This window comes from Lynx rufus, unplaced genomic scaffold (genome assembly GCF_022079265.1).
Source record: "Lynx rufus isolate CCGP_SWC_20201006 ecotype Redwood Valley unplaced genomic scaffold, mLynRuf1.p SCAF_2, whole genome shotgun sequence".
Classification (NCBI taxonomy): domain Eukaryota; kingdom Metazoa; phylum Chordata; class Mammalia; order Carnivora; family Felidae; genus Lynx; species Lynx rufus.
In genome coordinates, this window is record NW_025814834.1 from 72,988,252 (window position 1) to 73,007,118 (window position 18,867).

An 18,867-nucleotide genomic window follows, 5' to 3' on the forward strand; every position below is an offset into this window, starting at 1 on the left:
TAGGTTGGGCTATGAGAATTAAGATAAATTGATAATAGAGAAGAGGTGGTAGTGTTTAACTAGGATTCAGATCCACTAGGTGGGAGTAATGACCTTCCTGATTGGAGCGCACCAATATAAGAAGGTAAGGAAACAAGATGTTCATCAGGAATAGCAAATAGTTGGACTAAATCCACATGAACTACAAAAATGGGAGATAAGATTGAAAAAGAAGAGTTTTAATTCAAAAGTAAAGAGTTGGACTTTATTTTGTTAAAAATTAAAAACAAAATTGAAAGATTTTTAATCAAGAAAGAGACAGGACCTGCTTTACAAAAGTAAACCCATCATTAATGTGTCAAATGTGTGAGGTAGTAGGTTAGAACCACCTGATGATTCTACTGTTATTTCTCCTCTAAATAAGAATTGTATTTGAGGCATGGCAATAAAATAATGACACTAATACTATTAAAGAAAATATCGTGACTTCTTCTTCCAGCAGAGTGTCATCTCCTACAACAGGGAGACAGGACAGTTATTTCCATATTATTGTCATTACTGAAAATATTTTTTGAATGCTTTTGGCATTGCCTTCAGAATCCATTTTACATTCCCTTAAGTGTTGTTTATAGTGGCAAATAATATTTTGATTTTGTTACAGGTGCTATCTTAAGACTAGCTAATGCACTTTGAAAGAACTGCTTTTGCAATTCAAGCATGTTGCTTCTGCTTTCATGCTGTAAATCCTCCCTTGCTTCCTAGAGCTACACAAAAACTTGTATTAATACTAACTAACCATATTTTTTTATTTAGCCATGTGCATTTTATATATCTGCTCTTATTAATAAGTATTTCATTCTCTTATTGTAACCTGGGGAAGGATTGAATAAATTCTGAATAATGGAATAATCTGAGTTAAACTAGTATCGATAATATAAACACACACACACACACACACACACATATAGTCATAAGACTATTTGAAATTCAAAGGGTGAAAACACTAAAAAGCAAAATAAGTCATTGTTTCTATGTAGTTCAAAGTCTATTCCTAAATCTCTTAGGGGAATTCTGTTTGTGGAAATAATAACACTTTGTTAACTTTTTAAATGTTAACTGGAGATTTTTCAGACACATCCAGTGATTAAAGAGACTTTTGGACATGGTTTTATTTTTAAGGAAAAAGAACGGCTGAAGCAAGAAAAACGTGATGAGAAAAGATTAAATAAAGAGCGTAAACTGGAGCAACGAAGATTAGAATTAGAAATGGCAAAGGAACTAAAGAAGCCTAATGAAGACATGTGCTTAGCAGACCAAAAGGTAATTTATTATGTAACCATTTCATTAATAAATTTAATTTTTCTGTATCTCACCTGATTCCTTTGCCAGAGTTGCCATTATGAAAGCCTTTTGTTTTTAACCAGAGCCGTACATTTCCATGTCTAGGTCAATCTGTGTTTCCTGGATGGCCACCAATAAACCTCTCTAGAGCTCCTATGCTAATAATGGTACTTCTTAGTACGTAAATGGAACACTGTAAATCTTTTTATTTCTATTTTTGTAGGTTTATGTATTTTGAGAGAGAGAGAGAGAGCATGCACCAGGGAGGGGCAGAGAAAGGGAGAGAGAGAATCCCTGAGGTGGGCTTGAACTCACAAACCATGAGATCATGACCTGATCCCAAACCAAGAATTGGACACTTAACCCACCGAGTCACCCAGGCTCCCCTAAACCTTTTTAAATTTAAGTAGAAATACTGAAGAAATCCGTAAAGATGAATTATAGAAGTAGATAGGATTTCTATGTGTCATTTGATTCTTTCCAGGCATTTAGGTACAGAAATCTCTAACTCCTCACCACGCCCCTATAGATATTTACATAAACTAAGGTTTATAATCTATAATCTCCTTCAATGCTTTAGTAATTATAGCTAACTTTTGAGTATGTTTGCTACATGCCAGGCAGTGTGCTAAGTGCTTTATAAATTCTCTCATTTAATCCTCACCATAGTCCTGTGGAACTGGTATTTATTATGGCCATTTACAGATGGGAAAACTGAGACACAAAGAGGTTAAGGAACTTGCCCAAGATCAAACTTGCTAATAAATGGCAACTTGGATTCAGTCTCTAGTTTGTTCAATTCCAGAGTTCATACTGTTTATTACACTGAAAGCCAGGAAGTATATCCAGCCAAAATACCTCATATGTGTTTTCTCCTCTATCATGCTTCACAGACATGTAATGTGGCTAAAATATATTCATATATATATATAATAAAGTAAACATATATAAGTAAACATGTGGAAAGAGCAAAATAATCTTGGTATCGGGCATGATTTCACATGTTTATGAATAGAGATCCATTTTGTTTGACTATAGCTAAGAAGATGGTATTTCTAGAGAATTATATCGATACTGCATATCATCTCTACAATATTATCTTAATACTATTATACTTGATCAATAGCATCTATATTTACTTATATGCCATAGTCATCTGATATACAAATAATGATTGTCTCTTGATTTGTGCAGGCTCTCTTCTCAAGTGCTTAAAGTGGGGCGCCTGGGTGCCTCAGTCAGTTAAGTGACTGACTTTGGCTCAGGTCATGATCTCACGGTTCGAGTTTGGCCCCTGTGCTGACAGCTCAGAGCCTGGAGCCTGCTTTGGATTCTGTGCCTCCCTCTCTCTCTGCCTGTCCTCCACTAGCACTGTGTCTCTCTCTCAAAGATAAATAAATATTAAAAAAAAAAACTAAAAACAAAATAAAGTGCTTAAAGCAAACTTTTAACACTCTAGTGAGGATTTAATTGTATTAATATTCTATTTATTTACTTAGCATAAATGCTTGTAAATAAAAGTGAAAGTATACATACTAGGTTTACTCAGTTGGCTATTGAAAATTTCCTAAGCCCAGAATGGGAATATACAGTAGTTAACAGATTTAATAAGCTTCATAGTGAGTAAATATTTTTTAACATCAAATGAGCTTTATCTTTCTGCATCTTTCTTTTTATTTAAATCCATATGCACTGTATCAAATATATGTTCATTTTAAGCCTTACTTTTGTTAGCTTTGTCATATACATTTTTAGAATCATATGGAAATGTGTGTGTATGATAAGGTTCAAGAAAAAAGTCTCTGAATTAAATGTTTATTTTTTTTTAAGTTTATTTTTATTTGTTCTGAGAGAGAAAGAGAGCAAGTGGGGGGAGGGGGGGCAGAGAGAGAGAGAGAATCCCAGGTAGGCTCAATGCTTTCAGCACAGAGCCTGATGCGGGGCTCAAACCCATGAATCATGAGATCATGACCTAAGCCATGATCAAGAGTAAGTTGCTTAACCGACTGAGCCACCCAGGCACCCCCAAATTGTTCCTTATGTTATCTAATTTTTGCTCCAGCTATATAAACTATGTTTTATAAATATGTAAGTTAATTAAAGTTAGTGTTCTCTTTTGCAGAAATCTAAGTTCATGTTGAGTTCAACCAAAATTTATTGTTGGTTACTTGCAATCAAGAACCTATCTATACTTAATACCATGGGGTTGTAGAAATGCCCCCAGGGGATTTAAAATCCAGAGGGAAAATCACTAGTATAATACAGGAAAAAGAAAGATAGCAACCTGTTTTACCTCAGAAGATATAAAACCATGGCTTTTAAATTATTTATTATTTATTTTATTTTATTTTATTTTCAGCCTTTGCCAGATTTGCCTCGTATTCCAGGACTTGTTCTCTCTGGAAGTACATTTTCAGACTGTCTCATGGTGGTGCAGTTCTTACGAAACTTTGGTAAAGTTTTGGGCTTTGATGTGAATATTGATGTTCCAAACCTGAGTGTTCTTCAAGAGGGATTGCTAAATATAGGGGACAGCATGGGTGAAGTACAAGACTTGCTTGTGAGGCTCCTCTCAGCTGCTGTATGTGATCCAGGTCTAATTACAGGATACAAGGTAAAAAAAAACAAAATATAAATTTTTTTAAAATTTGTACTATCCGTGAATTGTTAGCTGGTGTTAGCATATTAGCAGAAGGTTGTATAGACTGATCCAGTTTTTTTCCACATGTCTCACCGAGTTAAATGTAGATTTGCTTCAGGTTAAATTGGTACAAACCTAGAAAAATCTGATTCACAGAACCTAAGAAATATAGATCATTCCCAAATTCCTCTTTTTCTCTAGCTGACAGCAAAAACCAAGTTGACTTAAGGAAATACCCATGTGATATTAAACAAAACAGGATTCATAATTCATAAAGCAATTAGAACTTATGCGTGCTTTCCAAAACTATACTGTATTCTCTCTGAATCACTGTGAATAACTCAGGCTAATCAAAGCATCTACAGACCAGCACATGAAAACTCTGTAGTGCTCAGTGGATACCCAATACATTAAAATTTATCTTAATTTCAACTAAGATACACATTTGATACGTTGTACAGTGAGAAGCTCCCAGATGTGCCTGTTAATTACTCCTCCATTTCCCTATCCATTCAGTATAGCAGGCAATAGAACCCGTGACACCACAGTACTAGTGCTCTGGAACCTACTCCCCACAGAGCTACTGATCGAATGTGAATAAAGTCCTTGTCAGTAATATCTATATCATGTGATATCGATATTTTAAAATCTTACTGTTTTTATGTTACGAATGGCTACGATCAATACTGATAAAAATGCCAAACTTTTATAGGCCAAAACAGCTCTTGGAGAACATTTGCTGAATGTTGGTGTGAACCGAGACAATGTTTCCGAGATCTTGCAGATTTTTATGGAAGCCCATTGTGGACAAACTGAGCTTACGGAAAGCCTGAAAACCAAAGCTTTTCAGGCTCATACTCCAGCACAGAAAGCCTCAGTCTTGGCTTTCCTGATCAATGAACTGGCATGCAGTAAGAGTGTTGTGAGGTAAGCATATACCCAGACTTTTCTGTTGGTGATTCTTTTCTGTTTTGAGTTTGTCTAATCACAAAGTAATACAAATTTTCTTACAGAAAGTTTGAAATTACAGAGTAACACAAAGAAAACAATTACAGTTAATCTTACCATTCAGAGATAATTACTGCTAATAATATCTTAATGTATTTCTTTGAAGTCTATTAAAAAATTGGGATCATACTGAATATAGTCTTTGTTTATATAATAAACTATATTTATTTTAAACTATATTTAAAAGACTATAAATATAGTCTTTTGTTTATATAATAATTTTGTTAATTATATATGGAAATGTAAAAATGTTTTGTTTTGCTTTTTTATTTTTGCTGTGGTGCCAGAATCCAGCACCAATGAAAGAATCCAGAATTTTTCTTTTTTTGACATCTTTCAATCATAGATGACTACCTGATTTTCCTTAGTAAGGCATTCCTAGAATTACCTGGCTACTTTTTATTTTATTATGTGCTAATTCAATATTAATAATTTTAGTTTATCAATTTATTTGTGCTTTTTTTTAAAGTACTTAACCTCATTCAACAGTCAAAGTAAGTTCTCCACTCTAGTATTTCAAGATTTGGTGAATGAATCCATGTTCATCTTGTTCTTGCTATTTGTTATTTACAGATTTAAATATGTTAGTTTTAGTCTTTTACCTTTGTATGAAAAGGATCAATCAAAATATTTTGGAGCCATGCATTTCTACCATTATTGGACATCTTAAGTTTTCTCTATGTCTCTAAGCTATGATAATATATTAATATAATTTTCAATTATTTTTGCTATTCATAGGCAATCATTATTTTTACTAACTGAAAAACTATCAATTTGCTTATTACCAAATCCAATTATCAAAGTGTCACATAATTGATTAATTTATGTCTTCTAATGAATCTTTGCATTGACAGTGAAATTGACAAGAACATTGATTATATGTCAAACCTGAGGAGAGATAAATGGGTAGTAGAAGGTAAACTTCGCAAGTAAGTCCTGTTTTATTAAAATTAGTTTACTGGTTTTCATTTGTACAAATTCCCCTGTAAAACATAGAAATTGCAAAGATAGAATTTTAACTTCATCTAAGAATTAGAAAAGTTACAGCTTAATTAAGATGAGATGTGAAATTAATGAAACTCAGGGTCAGAATTTACAATGGACAAGAGATATAATGAGATTCATTAAGCTCATATTCTTCAAACTTAGAAGACAGTCCATTTATCTTTATTTCAAAGAAGTCAAACAATCACATTTTCTAAGATTGTTGTTGCCATCCGGTTGCTTTTGTCATAAATAGAATCTGTTTGGAACTACTTCTTTTTAAAAATTGCTTTCTAATTAAAGTTTGCTTTTACAGAGCGTCTAACATATCCAAATGTATTCAGCATTAAAACCTAATTAGCCTCCTGCCAGGAAATTATGCAACTTCTATGTTAAAAGGGTAGTTTCTTTGCAGTAATTTGAATTGAAATTTATTCAGTCTGATAGTATGAGATCAGGAATTATCACTTGGCCATTGCTAGAGTTAATCTTTTCAGCCTTCTAAGTTTTATTTTTTTAAATGTGTTCTAATTCCAAAGGGATATCCTGAATAATTCTTGAAAGTTAATATATTCTATAATTTCAGGAAACATATTTGTTAAATTTCCTTAATTCCAATTTTCACTGTCATTGATTTATTCCTTACTGGCAAAAATACCTTATGGTATTTTTATTTAAAACTCATGTTTTTTAAAAAATACAGAGAGAAGGCTTTTCTTCCATATCATCATTTTTTTTCATATTTAAAGGCTCAGAATCATTCATGCTAAGAAAACAGGCAAAAGAGACACGTCAGGTGGCATTGATCTTGGAGAAGAACAGCATCCATTGGGCACCCCCACACCAGGACGCAAACGAAGAAGGAAGGGAGGAGACAGTGATTTTGATGATGATGATGACGATGATAGTGATGAACAAGCTGATGAAGATGATGAGGATGAAGAAGATAAAGAAGACAAAAAAGGAAAGAAGACTGATATCTGTGAAGATGAGGTAATCACATTAGGTTGATTTTAAACTCAACTAATATTGCACAACATATTGGGACAATAACACAGAATTTGGAGTCCAATGGATTTGTGTTCAAACTCCATTTTGACAATTACCGGCCTCAATTTCTTCCTCTGAAAACTGTATGTTACAATATTCACCTCACACAGTTTTTTGTGATAATCAGGTCGCTATTGAATACAGTGCCTACACATAGAAGGCACTTATACTGAATAAAAGAAGTGAGGTTTTTCTTTTTATATAATGATTTGAGCATTCTCCAGAGAACTAGGCAGATTCTTAATTTCAGGTATTCTCTTTTATCTATTAGCATCATATCTTACATTTGTAAAATTCTTCATGCCTTAAAAGTGTTGTCAGGCTTAGTGAGATTGATATATTTCTTAAATACCAGTTTATTATGTGCCTAGCTCTGGCCACTTTTGACCAAAGATGATTAAGACACTGAAAATCCCCTCTCATTTTATGTTCTCATTGAGGAAGATTTGCAGTAACCAAATGTAATGTGTTAAGTGTTCACTGATTTGATAGCAGTATTTACAATGTACTATACAGTACAAAGGAAGGGCATTTAACCTTTGGAGGACTAAATTCTCACAAAGGCTTTGTGGACTCATTAGCTGAGGCTACAAAGTGGGCTCCATGTTGCCTGGGGAAGAATCTGTAGAAATGTGCCAGGCAGAGAGAACAGCATGAGGCACAGAAGCCTGAAACCACAACATGCTTTTTTGCTTTAAGGGAATTACAAGTGCTTCAATGGTACTAGACAGGCTCCTATCCAATAGCTGTGAACTAGGCTTTTATACTTTTTTTGGTGATAGGAACCATTGAAAGGTTATAAGTGAAGCAGTTGCATAGTCAGACTTGAGTTTTAAGTGACTATATATAGTGGAATATAGATATAGATTTGGGTAGGGCAAGATCAGAGGTGGGAAGATCAGTCAGGAGATATTGCCATAGTTTAGATGAATTGTGAGGGGGTCTGAAACTAGACCAATGGTAGTTGGGATGAAGAAGGAGGAAAGGACTCAATAAATACTCAATGGGAAGAATGAGTAGTATTTGAAGATGGGCTGTGTAGATTGACAGAGGGGAAGGATTGATTCCCAACTATCTGGCTTGGGAGACTGCATGATATTGTTGCCATTAACTGAGAGAAATCAGGAGAAGCAGAGTAAATAGATGATAGAGGAGGAGGGAGGAAGTACAGATAGTTGAAGATAGGAAATGATGGTAGGCTTATTTTAGATATGTTGAATTGGAGGTGCCTATGCAGAACTTGAGAAGTCAGTTGGATTTAAGAATCTGAAGCCCAGGGGTACCTGAATGGCTCAGTCAGTTGAGCATCGGACTCTTCATTTCAGCTCAGGTCATGATCTCACAGTTTGTGGGTTTGAGTCCCATGTCATGAGAAGCCTGCTTGGGATTCTCTCTCTCTCCGTCTCCTCTCTCTGCCTCTTCCTCCTCTCTCTCTCTCTCTCTCTCTCTCTCTCTCTCTTTCTGTCAAATACATCAACTTAAAAAACCTGAAGCCTGAAGAAGTTAGTCTTTAAAATATAGATCTGGGAGTTATTAGCATTTAAACAATAATTTAAAGTCATAAGGTAGATAAGTTTTCACAGGAGGATTGATTTAGTGAAAAGAGTAGTGGACTGAGGTTGGAACCCCAGGGAACGTCAATATTTAAGGATCTCACAAGGCTTTTTGCTGAAGAAGGAATAGTCAGTGAGGTAGAAGACTTCTATAGGGGGTCAAGGATCCCCAAGCCCACCTCCAGAATCTGTGATTCAGTAGGAGAGCTCACAGAACTCAGAATCTAGTCATGCTATGCCTATGAATTCTGACAACAAAAGGAACAAAGCACAACCAGCAACGAAAAAAGGCCATATGGGCCAAAATCCAGAGAAAACCAGGCTCAAGTTTCTAAAAGTCTTTTCCTAGGGGAGTGACACAGAATGGGCTTAATTCTTCCAGCAATAAGTTGGGACATATGAGAAATATGTTATATACTAGGGCAGCCCATTAGAGACTTGATGCCCAGTGTTTTTACCGAGGCCTGTCACATGGGCACCCCCTGCATAGCATGTGCCAAAATTCCAGACTCACAGAAGAAAAGTATGACCCACATTGTTATATCAGTTTAGTGAGCCAGTCTTATCAGAATGAAGGAAACCCTTCAAAATCCAAGTTCCCAGACACCAAGGGCCAAACTTGTGAGCATCCTTTCAAAGGATAGCAGGCAGACCCATAATGTTAACTCTTTTCTAGTCATGTAGTAATAAAAGCCCAGAAAATTAAGCATTTCAAAAAGGAGGGAGTGATAAACAGTGTTAAGGCAGCAGGAATCTAGTGCTGTTAGGACTGAGAGTGTTCTCTGGATTTGGTAACATAGGTGCCATTGGTAACCAAAGCCAGCACAGTTTCATTAGAGGAATGGGAGCAGAAGCCAGGCTGTGACTGAGAAAAATTAGAAAGTGAGAAAGTGAATATGACTGCTTTAAGCATTGTGACTTAGCAGAAAGGGTAGTTCCTAAGACCAAGGATTTTTCAGATGTGAAAGACGTGAGATAATTTTTGGTTGAAGGGAAGGAGTCAATAAAATGGGATGGGGGGTTGAAGAATAAAGAGAAGAAAATATTTAATGGTGTAAGGTCCCTAAAGATTTTGGAGGGGATTCAGTCAAGGTGGTTGGGCTAGCTTTGAAGAGTTGCCTACAGAAAAGAAGGCAAGGCCATAGAGGGGTGTGTGTGTGTGTGTGTGTGTGTGTGTGTGTGTGTGTGTATTTAAGGGAAACTACCATAAGCCACAGAAATGGACATGTATAAGAGGAAGATACAGGTTGAGGTTTACCTTTTACCAGTAAGGAATGCTAGAAATATTGATAAGGCTGTAGAATGGCACTCAAAAAAGAATTTACCATCAACCATTCCTTCTGCCCTCAATGTCAGGAGTATTTAGCTAAGAAAGTCTAGAAAGAACTATTTTCCTTTCCTGCATCAACTAAGTACTGCTGGAGAATTAAAGAAAAAAGACTTAGAGGGATGAATTTATTAATGGAATGTGTGAAAATAATGTCTAATCAAGACCAATGATAAATTACTGAATCAAAATTTTGACTGCATCTGGATAATGTGGAGGAATTAACAAGATGATGTGCTATACAGTTCCCTTAAGTAAAAACAGCATACATGCAAAATGTTTTCATAAATTCTTCTCCATCTTATATTTAAGCCAAAATGACAAAAATCACTAGAATAAGCTTTACTTCTTTGAGTACCAATCCGGAAAAGAGACTGCATTGAGATTCCTTGCATAAATCAATTATTTCATAATGTTGTAGTTTTGAAACCACTTGATCGTATGTTTCATGCTGTGACAAATAATGTGAAGGGTATATAATTTGGATATCAGAATTGTAATTACTCAAACAAAAGATACCATTTATAACCAATCTGCTTCATTTGCCAGGTGGAGCTGTCTCCATAGCAGGAATTAAACCTTTCTGACCAATATTAATCACCTTTTCATAGAATTAGTATCACTCTTCAGCACTTAATGGTATAAATTGCTTTACAATGTTAACTCTCATAAATTTTAAAATTCTCTAGTGGGATTTCAGTGTATTCTACTGGGTAGTTATCCCACTAAATTAGAGTTTATTTACAGAAATTATTTGTTTTGTCTAGCTTTCTTTTCTCACATGGAAAATTAACAAACTATCCATTTCTTTTTTCTTTAAAGGGGGATTTAAAAATCATTATTAATTATTTAAAAATCATCATTAATGTTTTTTAGACCAGATGTATTATTTAAAGTAGTACTTTATTTTTTTATGAGTGTTGAATTATAGAGTTAATTAGATAGTAAGTTTTCATTGATCAAAACCCTGGAAAATGTGTATCTTGTTATTCATGTGAGAAAACAGTTTAAAAGCTTTTAAAAATAATAAATATTTTAGGACCTAAGAAGCCAAATTAGCATTTCCTTTAAATGATTTGAAAGCTATTCTTTATATTGAAGAACTGGCAGCCACTTATCAATTTCCTATTTAATAAAAGTTTAACTATTTAAGTGAATCTGACTGATAGGCACATTATTCCTCCAAAAACGTATGTGGCCTCTTATTTAAAGTATAGTTCATGTCAGTAGTTATACTCCTTAGAGGATTAATTGCAGAGGCCCACATGACCTCTTTCAGTTAGAAAATCCTGCCCTTGACTAAGTCATAGAAAATCCTGCCTTTTGTCTCAGCTATGATTCCCTTTTCTCACTTTTGATTCCTTCAACACATGGAATATCCCTAATACTTAGATTTGTGTTGAAACCTTTGTGAACTTTAACCTCACATTTTAGGATGTAAGGTTATGTGGACAATTAACCTTCAATATATAGGGACAAATAATGGCCCTCTCTTTGGATAAAAAACCATGGAGAACCATGGCAGGGATAGATTCTGTGTTCTTAATTTTGTCATTGCCTTTCTCTCTGGTCTTTCAGGTTCCTTCATGTCTCTTAAAATTATAAGGACTATTAGCCAAAAGCTCCTTTAAGTAAAACTTCAGTAGACAGTTTACTCCCTTTTCATCATAGGAAGAGTCTTAGAAACAGCAGTTAGTTAATTTGGCTGACAGCTACTTCGATGTCTTATTTCAAATACCTATTGATTGAATTGTATTTTTACATAAGCACATTATCAAACATTTATCCTCTGGTCAAAAGATTGATTTAGAATTATATAGATATGTAAATATGTCTCTGAGAGTCAAGATTTAAGGATTTTAGGTTTCTTTTAATCCCAAATAGAAATCCTGTTACTATTAGCACAATTAATATGCCTAAATGCTTCTATAATTTGGTTCACTTGATTTGGATAAGGGGTGGATAAATGATGGGTAATGGTAAAACTAACGTGATTTTCCTTTCACTTCCTTGTATTGGGGAGATAACCATACTGGTCTAGAAATATCTGTTCATGAGTGGTTGGTGACGGTGTACCTTTGTAAAAATGCTTACAGAAAGTGAATATCAAAGTGGTTTTTTTTTTGTCCTAAGATGTATCTGCATCTTCTCATTAAAGTACAATTTTCAGAAAGAAGGAAAGTAACTGTATTTATTTATTAGATGCCAGGAACTATGCCAGTTGTTTCAGATCTGTTTCTTGTTTAGTTCTCACAAAAATCCCATATCACAGATAATGTTATCATCAATTTACAGATTACAGAATAGTCTTTGAAGAGTTAAGTACTTGGCCTACATGAAGTAGTGCAGCTGAGATTCAAAGAAGCACATATACCTTCTATTATTTCATGCTTTTCCTCTCAAACATATAATTTGGGGCAAGGTTTCCTATATTTATTTTCTAGAATGAAAGAAATTCATAGTCACATATATACTTCCCATTTATGAAATTATAGTAGAGATTATTTTTCTTCTAAAAGCTCAATGTGTTCAAAATGTAACATGCCTTCTTTGCTCTAAAAATGACTTGATTAATGGTACTAAGGTTTTTGCAGTCCCCAGATGTAAAGCCTGAACATCATAGTTTACTCCTTCCTTCATCTCCCTCACCCTTCTCTGCCTCCTATCCATGACTTGTCAGGACTTAGCAGTGTTAATTATGTAATGTCTCTTATATCCATTTGCTTTTCTCCTTTTCTATTTCCTTGACCCTAGCAAGGCCCACATTCTCCTTCCCTCTTGAATCATTGCAGGAATCTACTAATGAGATTTAACAGTTCTAGTCCTTTCCCTGCTCTAGGCCATCTCGTAACTGTTATCAGATTAATCTTTATAAAACATAGTTCTGATATTTAATGGCCCTTGAGGGATATCATTGTCCATTGACAAGCATTTACAACTCTGACAGGTTAGCCCTAAACTCATCCTTTCCTCATCTCCCACCTTATCTCTTGATGGACCTTTGAGGTCATGATATGCCAGACTTTTTCTGGAATGCCCTGCCCTTTTTTCTCTGATCAGTCAATTCCTAAGTATTCTTCAGTAGCTGATTAAAACACAACTTCTTCATTCTTTCTCATTGCCAAGTAGTATTCCATTGTGTATATAAACCACAATTTCTTTATCCATTCATCAGTTGATGAACATTTAGGCTCTTTCCATAATCTGGCTATTGTTGAAAGTGCTGCTGTAAACATTGGGGTACAAGTGCCCCTATGCATCAGCACTCCTGTATTCCTTTTGTAGCAACGTGGATGGAACTGGAGAGTGTTATGCTAAGTGAAATAAGTCATACAGAGAAAGACAGATACCATATGTTTTCACTCTTATGTGGACCGTGAGAAACTTAACAGAAGACCATGGGGGAGGGGAAGGAAACAAACAAACAAAAAAGTTAGAGAGGGAGAGAGCCAAAGCATAAGAAACTCTTAAAAACTGAGAATAAACTGAGGGGTGATGGGGGTTGGGAGGGAGGGGAGGGTGGGTGATGGGCATTGAGGAGGGCACCTATTGGGATGAGCACTGAATGTTGTATGGAAACCAATTTGACAATAAATTTCATATTAAAAAAAACACAACTTCTTAGTATAGATTCTAAGTATAGATTCTTAGTATAGATTCCCACTAGAATAAATCTCTCCCTCCCCTGAACTCCATGACTCTTAATCTCTACCTGTCTTGAGAGCCTTATAGCTCCCTACTATTTGGTGGTTTTCATTTTTTAGTGTTAATGTTTTATTTGTCTCCCTACCAGATTATTAATTTATAAAGAACAACAACTGAATCTTACTCATTTCCATGTACATATTATAGTACCTTGCATATAGAAGACTTTCATTATATATTTGCTGACTGATTGATTAAATAAATCTTAAAAACAGGTAAATGATATGTATTTTGTTATGTATAGGATGAAGGTGACCAAGCAGCAAGTGTTGAAGAGCTAGAAAAACAGATTGAAAAACTGAGTAAAGTAAGCACTTTTCAGATTACAGTTAACATCTTTTTTGCAGTGTTTTAAGGATCCACCTTGTATGGGATTAGTTTTTCTGGCTGCTAACATAAAAATAAGTTTTTTATAAATAAGTAAAATGAGGAGCTCTAGAAACATTCTCACAATTAAACCTTAAAAGTTTAATAACAAGGTTAAAAGCCTAAACTTAACCAGGGCCTATATTCTTCAGCTCTTCATCTAAATACAAAATAGCATAAATGCATTGTTTTATTTCTTGAAAGTAATTGTTTTTAAAATTCAATCAAATGTCATGGTAATAGTTTCAGCATCTTACGTTTTATTCTACATTACTATATTTGTGGATTATATTTGCACTGGATTTATAAATTACATATTTACATACTTATGATTTTAAAAATTCAATTGAAAATTGAATTTCAGTAGTATTAGTGAAGTTTCAAATGGACTTCTGTAAAAAAGATGTATTTTTAAAAGTATTAGTATTATGAGATTAATGTTATGAGATACCTGTATATTATATCAATGTTAGATTCATCCCAAATTTATCCCAAAATTTAGCAATTTGTTGCTTAGGTTTACAGTATGAGTATAAAAATAAGCAAATACAGATACGGTCAATTACATATGTTGTGAGAGTTATTTGTTATACACTATATACTCAATAGAACTGAGCCAGTTTGTTCTGGCCAGTAAAATAGTTGATCACATTGTTTACTACCAAGCTTAAGATTTGCTTTACTATAAGATAACTGGTAAAATAAAACATCTTTTTAAGCCATGGTAACAAGACTATTCCAATTACTTTCAAAATAATTACTAACTATATTAAGTGTTACTGAAATTGAAGTCAGGCATAGAATATTTAGCTCTTTTGCTGTCTGTTCCCAGTAGTGAAATTTATCTGCTTAGTAAAGGCATAATAAGTGTAAAGTCACTTTTATATTAATTTTTAAAGCACTTGACACCCATAGCTTAATTATATGCATCATTTTTTAACAGCAACAGAGTCAGTACAGAAGGAAGCTCTTTGACGCTTCTCACTCTTTGCGTTCGATGATGTTTGGCCAGGATCGTTACAGACGCCGGTACTGGATTCTTCCCCAATGTGGGGGGATTTTTGTAGAAGGCATGGAGAGTGGTGAAGGTAGGAACTATTAATCTGTTACAAAATAATATCAAAAACCATACTTTGAAAAACCGTGTTACTTCTTCACTATAGTTTGTGCTTCCACAATCAAATTTGCTTTATGGGTAAACAGTATAAAACCTTGATTCCCCATCCTTTTGAACTCATGCCTCTTTCACTGATAAATATTTCCTCTGTGTTCATGATTTCTCTTCTGTCACTCTTTCTGACATCACACATAAACTGTTCTTTTCTTACTTAGTGGACAAAGATCTTTCCCTGTATTTTCCTTTATAGCTGCTTCTCTATTTTTTCTCCCTTCCCATTGTCAAATTTTTTAATATGTGGTTTATTCTTTAACCATTGCAAAAAGTGTCCATCCTGCCAGTATCCCTGGAAATAACTCCCTTAAAGTTAAGACCCTTATCATAATCTCATTCATCTTGAAATCTTGTTCATGTCTGAAATTTATGATCACTTCCTTCTCCATTAAACCTTTTTCTTTCTTGAGTTTTGTGTTAAACTACACAATCCTTGATTTTTATTTTTTATTTTTTATTTTTTATTTTTATTTGTTTGTTTGTTTGTTTGTTTGTTTGTTTGTTTGTTTTTACCTTTAGGCTATTTTCTTGCTGTCTCCACTTGTGTTATATTAACTAACTCAGTACCCAGTGCATTTATGTGCTGGATAAATGGTCTTGAAGTGAACTTTTCAGAACTATATGTTTGAGTGTTTACAAATGTTTAAATTCTGATGGCACTGAGAGTATTATGCCAGTGCTTACAAGTTTCAGGATATAGCTATGGTTCCATGGTGATGCAAGCAGGCCAAAACTTCTTTTAACACATTTTTTTTTTGAATACCCATTTAATGCCAGGCATTTATAGGCACTGCAGGAGGTTGAAAGATAGATAAAACAAAATCCATGCATTGTAATACTTTAACAGTCCAGTGGAAAGAGGAGTTTGATTAATCACAGCGATGTCCAGACCCAAAATTTTATAAAGTAGTTGTTTTTAGCAACAACTTTTTAAAATAAAAATCTTTTGCAGGAGGGAAGTTAATAATGCGTGTAAAGTACTTAAAGTTGTGGCTAGCATTTAAGCATTGTTGGCATATAGTAAGCAGTGTTTTACACAGTAATATATTTCCTATGGCTTCAAATTACATGAAGTAAGAGTATAAAATCATGTATTGTAATTATATGTGAAAGTTACCCCTTGCCTTTCCAGGGCAGGAGTTGCTAATGGTATCACGGAGGGTACATGGAAGCTTCAATTGCATTGTACTTGTTTTTAAAAATTGATGTAGATGGGTCAGCCTGTTGATTCAACAGAATAGTGTGATGGGTTCCTTTTTTAACTGTTCGCATAAAATATTTTAAAATAAAAATATTTTAAGCATGGAAAAAATAGTAATAAATAAGTAAGTGGGACTACATTGGTCTAAAAAGTTATTGCACTGCAAAGGAAACCATCAGCAAAATGAACAGGTAATCTACTGAGTGGGAGAAGATATTTATAAATCATGTATCTGATAAGGTACCAATAACCAAAATATGTAAAGAACTCATGTGACTCAAAGCAGAAAAATGACCTGATTTAAAAATGGGCAGAAGATCTGAAGAGACATTTTTCCAGAGAAAACATACAGATGGCCAAAAGGCATATGAAAAGTGCTCAACATCACTAATCATCAGAGAAATGCAAATCAAAACCACAATGAGATCTCACCTCACACCTGTTAGAACGGCTAGTATCAAGAAGACAAGAAATAACAGATGTTGGTGACAATGTGAAAAAAAGGGAACCTTATGCACTATTGGTAGAGACGTAAATTGGTGCAGCCACAATGGAAGAGAATATGAGGGGTCTTCAAAAAATTAAAAATGGAACTACCATATGATGTAGCAATTCCACTTCTGGGTATTTATCCAAAGAAAATGAAAACACTAACTCAAAAAGATATATCCACCCCCATTTCACTGCAGCATTATTCACAGTAGCCAAGATATAGAAACAACCTAAGTGTCCATCAGTGAATGAATGGATAAAGGTGGTAGGGTCTACACACATACATACACACACACACACACACACACACACACACACACACCCCTCATGTAGAATATTAGCCATAAAAAAGAATAAAATCTTGCTATTTGCCACAAGATAGATAAAACCTTGAGGACATTATGCTAAGTGGAATAAATCAGAGAAAGACAAATAGCATATGATCTGTCTTATATGTGTAATCTAAAAAATAATAAAAGGAAAAGAAAACCAAGGTTATAGATACAAAGAACAGATTGGTGGTTGCCAGAGGTTAGGGGGAGGGGTGGAAGAAATGAGGTAACTGGGATTTTATTTTTGTTTTTGTTTTTGTTTAAATAAATTGTTTAAAATTTTACAAATCTTATGCAGAACCCCAATATCTCACAAAACCAGAATTGTTCTGGTTGATGTATTTGGGGAACTCCTAGCCTTTACAGTTAGACCTATATCCTATACACTTGTTTTTCATTCCAGGGGTGGCCCCAAAGGCAACTCTAAGAAAAGTTAGGACTTTGCAAACCAGAGAGTGAATGAAGTTGGAGGTAGTCAAAGGAATAAACACAAAGTGCTTTAAAATACTCAAACCAGGAAAATGTTATATAGCCTACTTTAATAATTTACAATTTTTGGCATAATGGCCATTTCTGGCACTAGACTGTGAGGTCTTGAAGGCAGAGAGTAATATAGGCAGGGGAACTATGCTAAAATAAATAATCTGGAGCAAAGTGCACATTGGATTGAGGAGAAAGGGGGCAGAGAAATCAGTCGTGGGATCACTCTAGTAGCCTAGAAAAAAAGTAGGGAGGCCCTAAGCTCAAGTACAAACAAGAAACATGGGAAGACCATGATATCTTTTTTTTTTAATGTTTATTTCTTTTTGAGAGAGAGAGTGATAGGGAGGGGCAGAAAGAGAGGAGGACAGAGGATCCCAAGACAGCTCCGTGCTGACAGCAGGGAGCCCAATGTGGGGCTTGAACTCACAAACCGTGAAATCATGACCTGAACTGAAGTCCAATGCTTAACCACCCGGGTGCCCCCAGAGTGTGATATCTTGAAGGTAGAATCACTATAAGAAAGATTGAATGTGATGTAAGAAAAATGAAATCAGAGAAAAATTGGATGAATTAATCCTTAATAGAAAAATTGTGATATTGGGGTGCCTCGGTGGCTCAGTCCATTGAGTGTCCGACTTCGGTTCAGGTCATGATCTCGCAGTTCTTGGGCTCGGGCCCCACGTTGGGCTCTGTGCCGACAGCTTGGAGCCTGGAGCTGCTTTGGATTCTGTGTGTCCCTCTCTCTCTCTGTCACTTCCCCACTCTCACTCTGACTCTCTCTCTCAAAAATAAATAATAAACATTTAAAAAATTTTAAAAAAAAGAAAAATTGTGATATTTTAAACTGAATCAGAAAAGTCAAGAGGAGGATCTTGTTAAGTATGAAATTAAGTAAAAGTTTTAGTATAGAAATCTATTTTTTTATTTAAGTATAATTAACATACTGTTTTTAGTTTCAGGTGTACAATATAATGATTCAACAATTCTATAAATTACTCAGTGCCCATTAAAATAAGTGTACCCTTAATCCCCTTTATTTCATCCATCCCCCAACCCACCTCCACTCTGGCAACCACCAGTTTGTTCTTTGTATTTAAGAGTCTAGGTTTGTTTGTTTGTCTGTTTTTTTCTTTGTTCTTTTTTTTTTTTTTTGATTCTTAAATTCCACATATGAGTGAAACCCTATGGAATTTGTCTTTCTCTGACTTATTTCACCTAGCATTGTACCTTCTAG

At 34.6% G+C, this 18,867-nt stretch overlaps 1 protein-coding gene across 17 annotated transcripts in view; it reads left to right on the forward strand.

Annotated features, from left to right (window-relative positions):
- The window catches only part of BAZ2B (bromodomain adjacent to zinc finger domain 2B), a 328,851-nt gene that overhangs the window by 272,637 nt on the left and 37,347 nt on the right, over positions 1-18,867 (forward strand). For all 17 annotated transcript variants that reach the window (XM_047083192.1, XM_047083202.1, XM_047083199.1 and 14 more), the window contains 7 exons: positions 1,159-1,299; positions 3,680-3,934; positions 4,674-4,888; positions 5,824-5,898; positions 6,703-6,946; positions 13,833-13,895; positions 14,898-15,042. In XM_047083192.1, the coding sequence (XP_046939148.1) occupies positions 1,159-1,299; positions 3,680-3,934; positions 4,674-4,888; positions 5,824-5,898; positions 6,703-6,946; positions 13,833-13,895; positions 14,898-15,042 (1,138 nt within the window). The remainder of the gene's footprint in view (positions 1-1,158; positions 1,300-3,679; positions 3,935-4,673; positions 4,889-5,823; positions 5,899-6,702; positions 6,947-13,832; positions 13,896-14,897; positions 15,043-18,867) is intronic.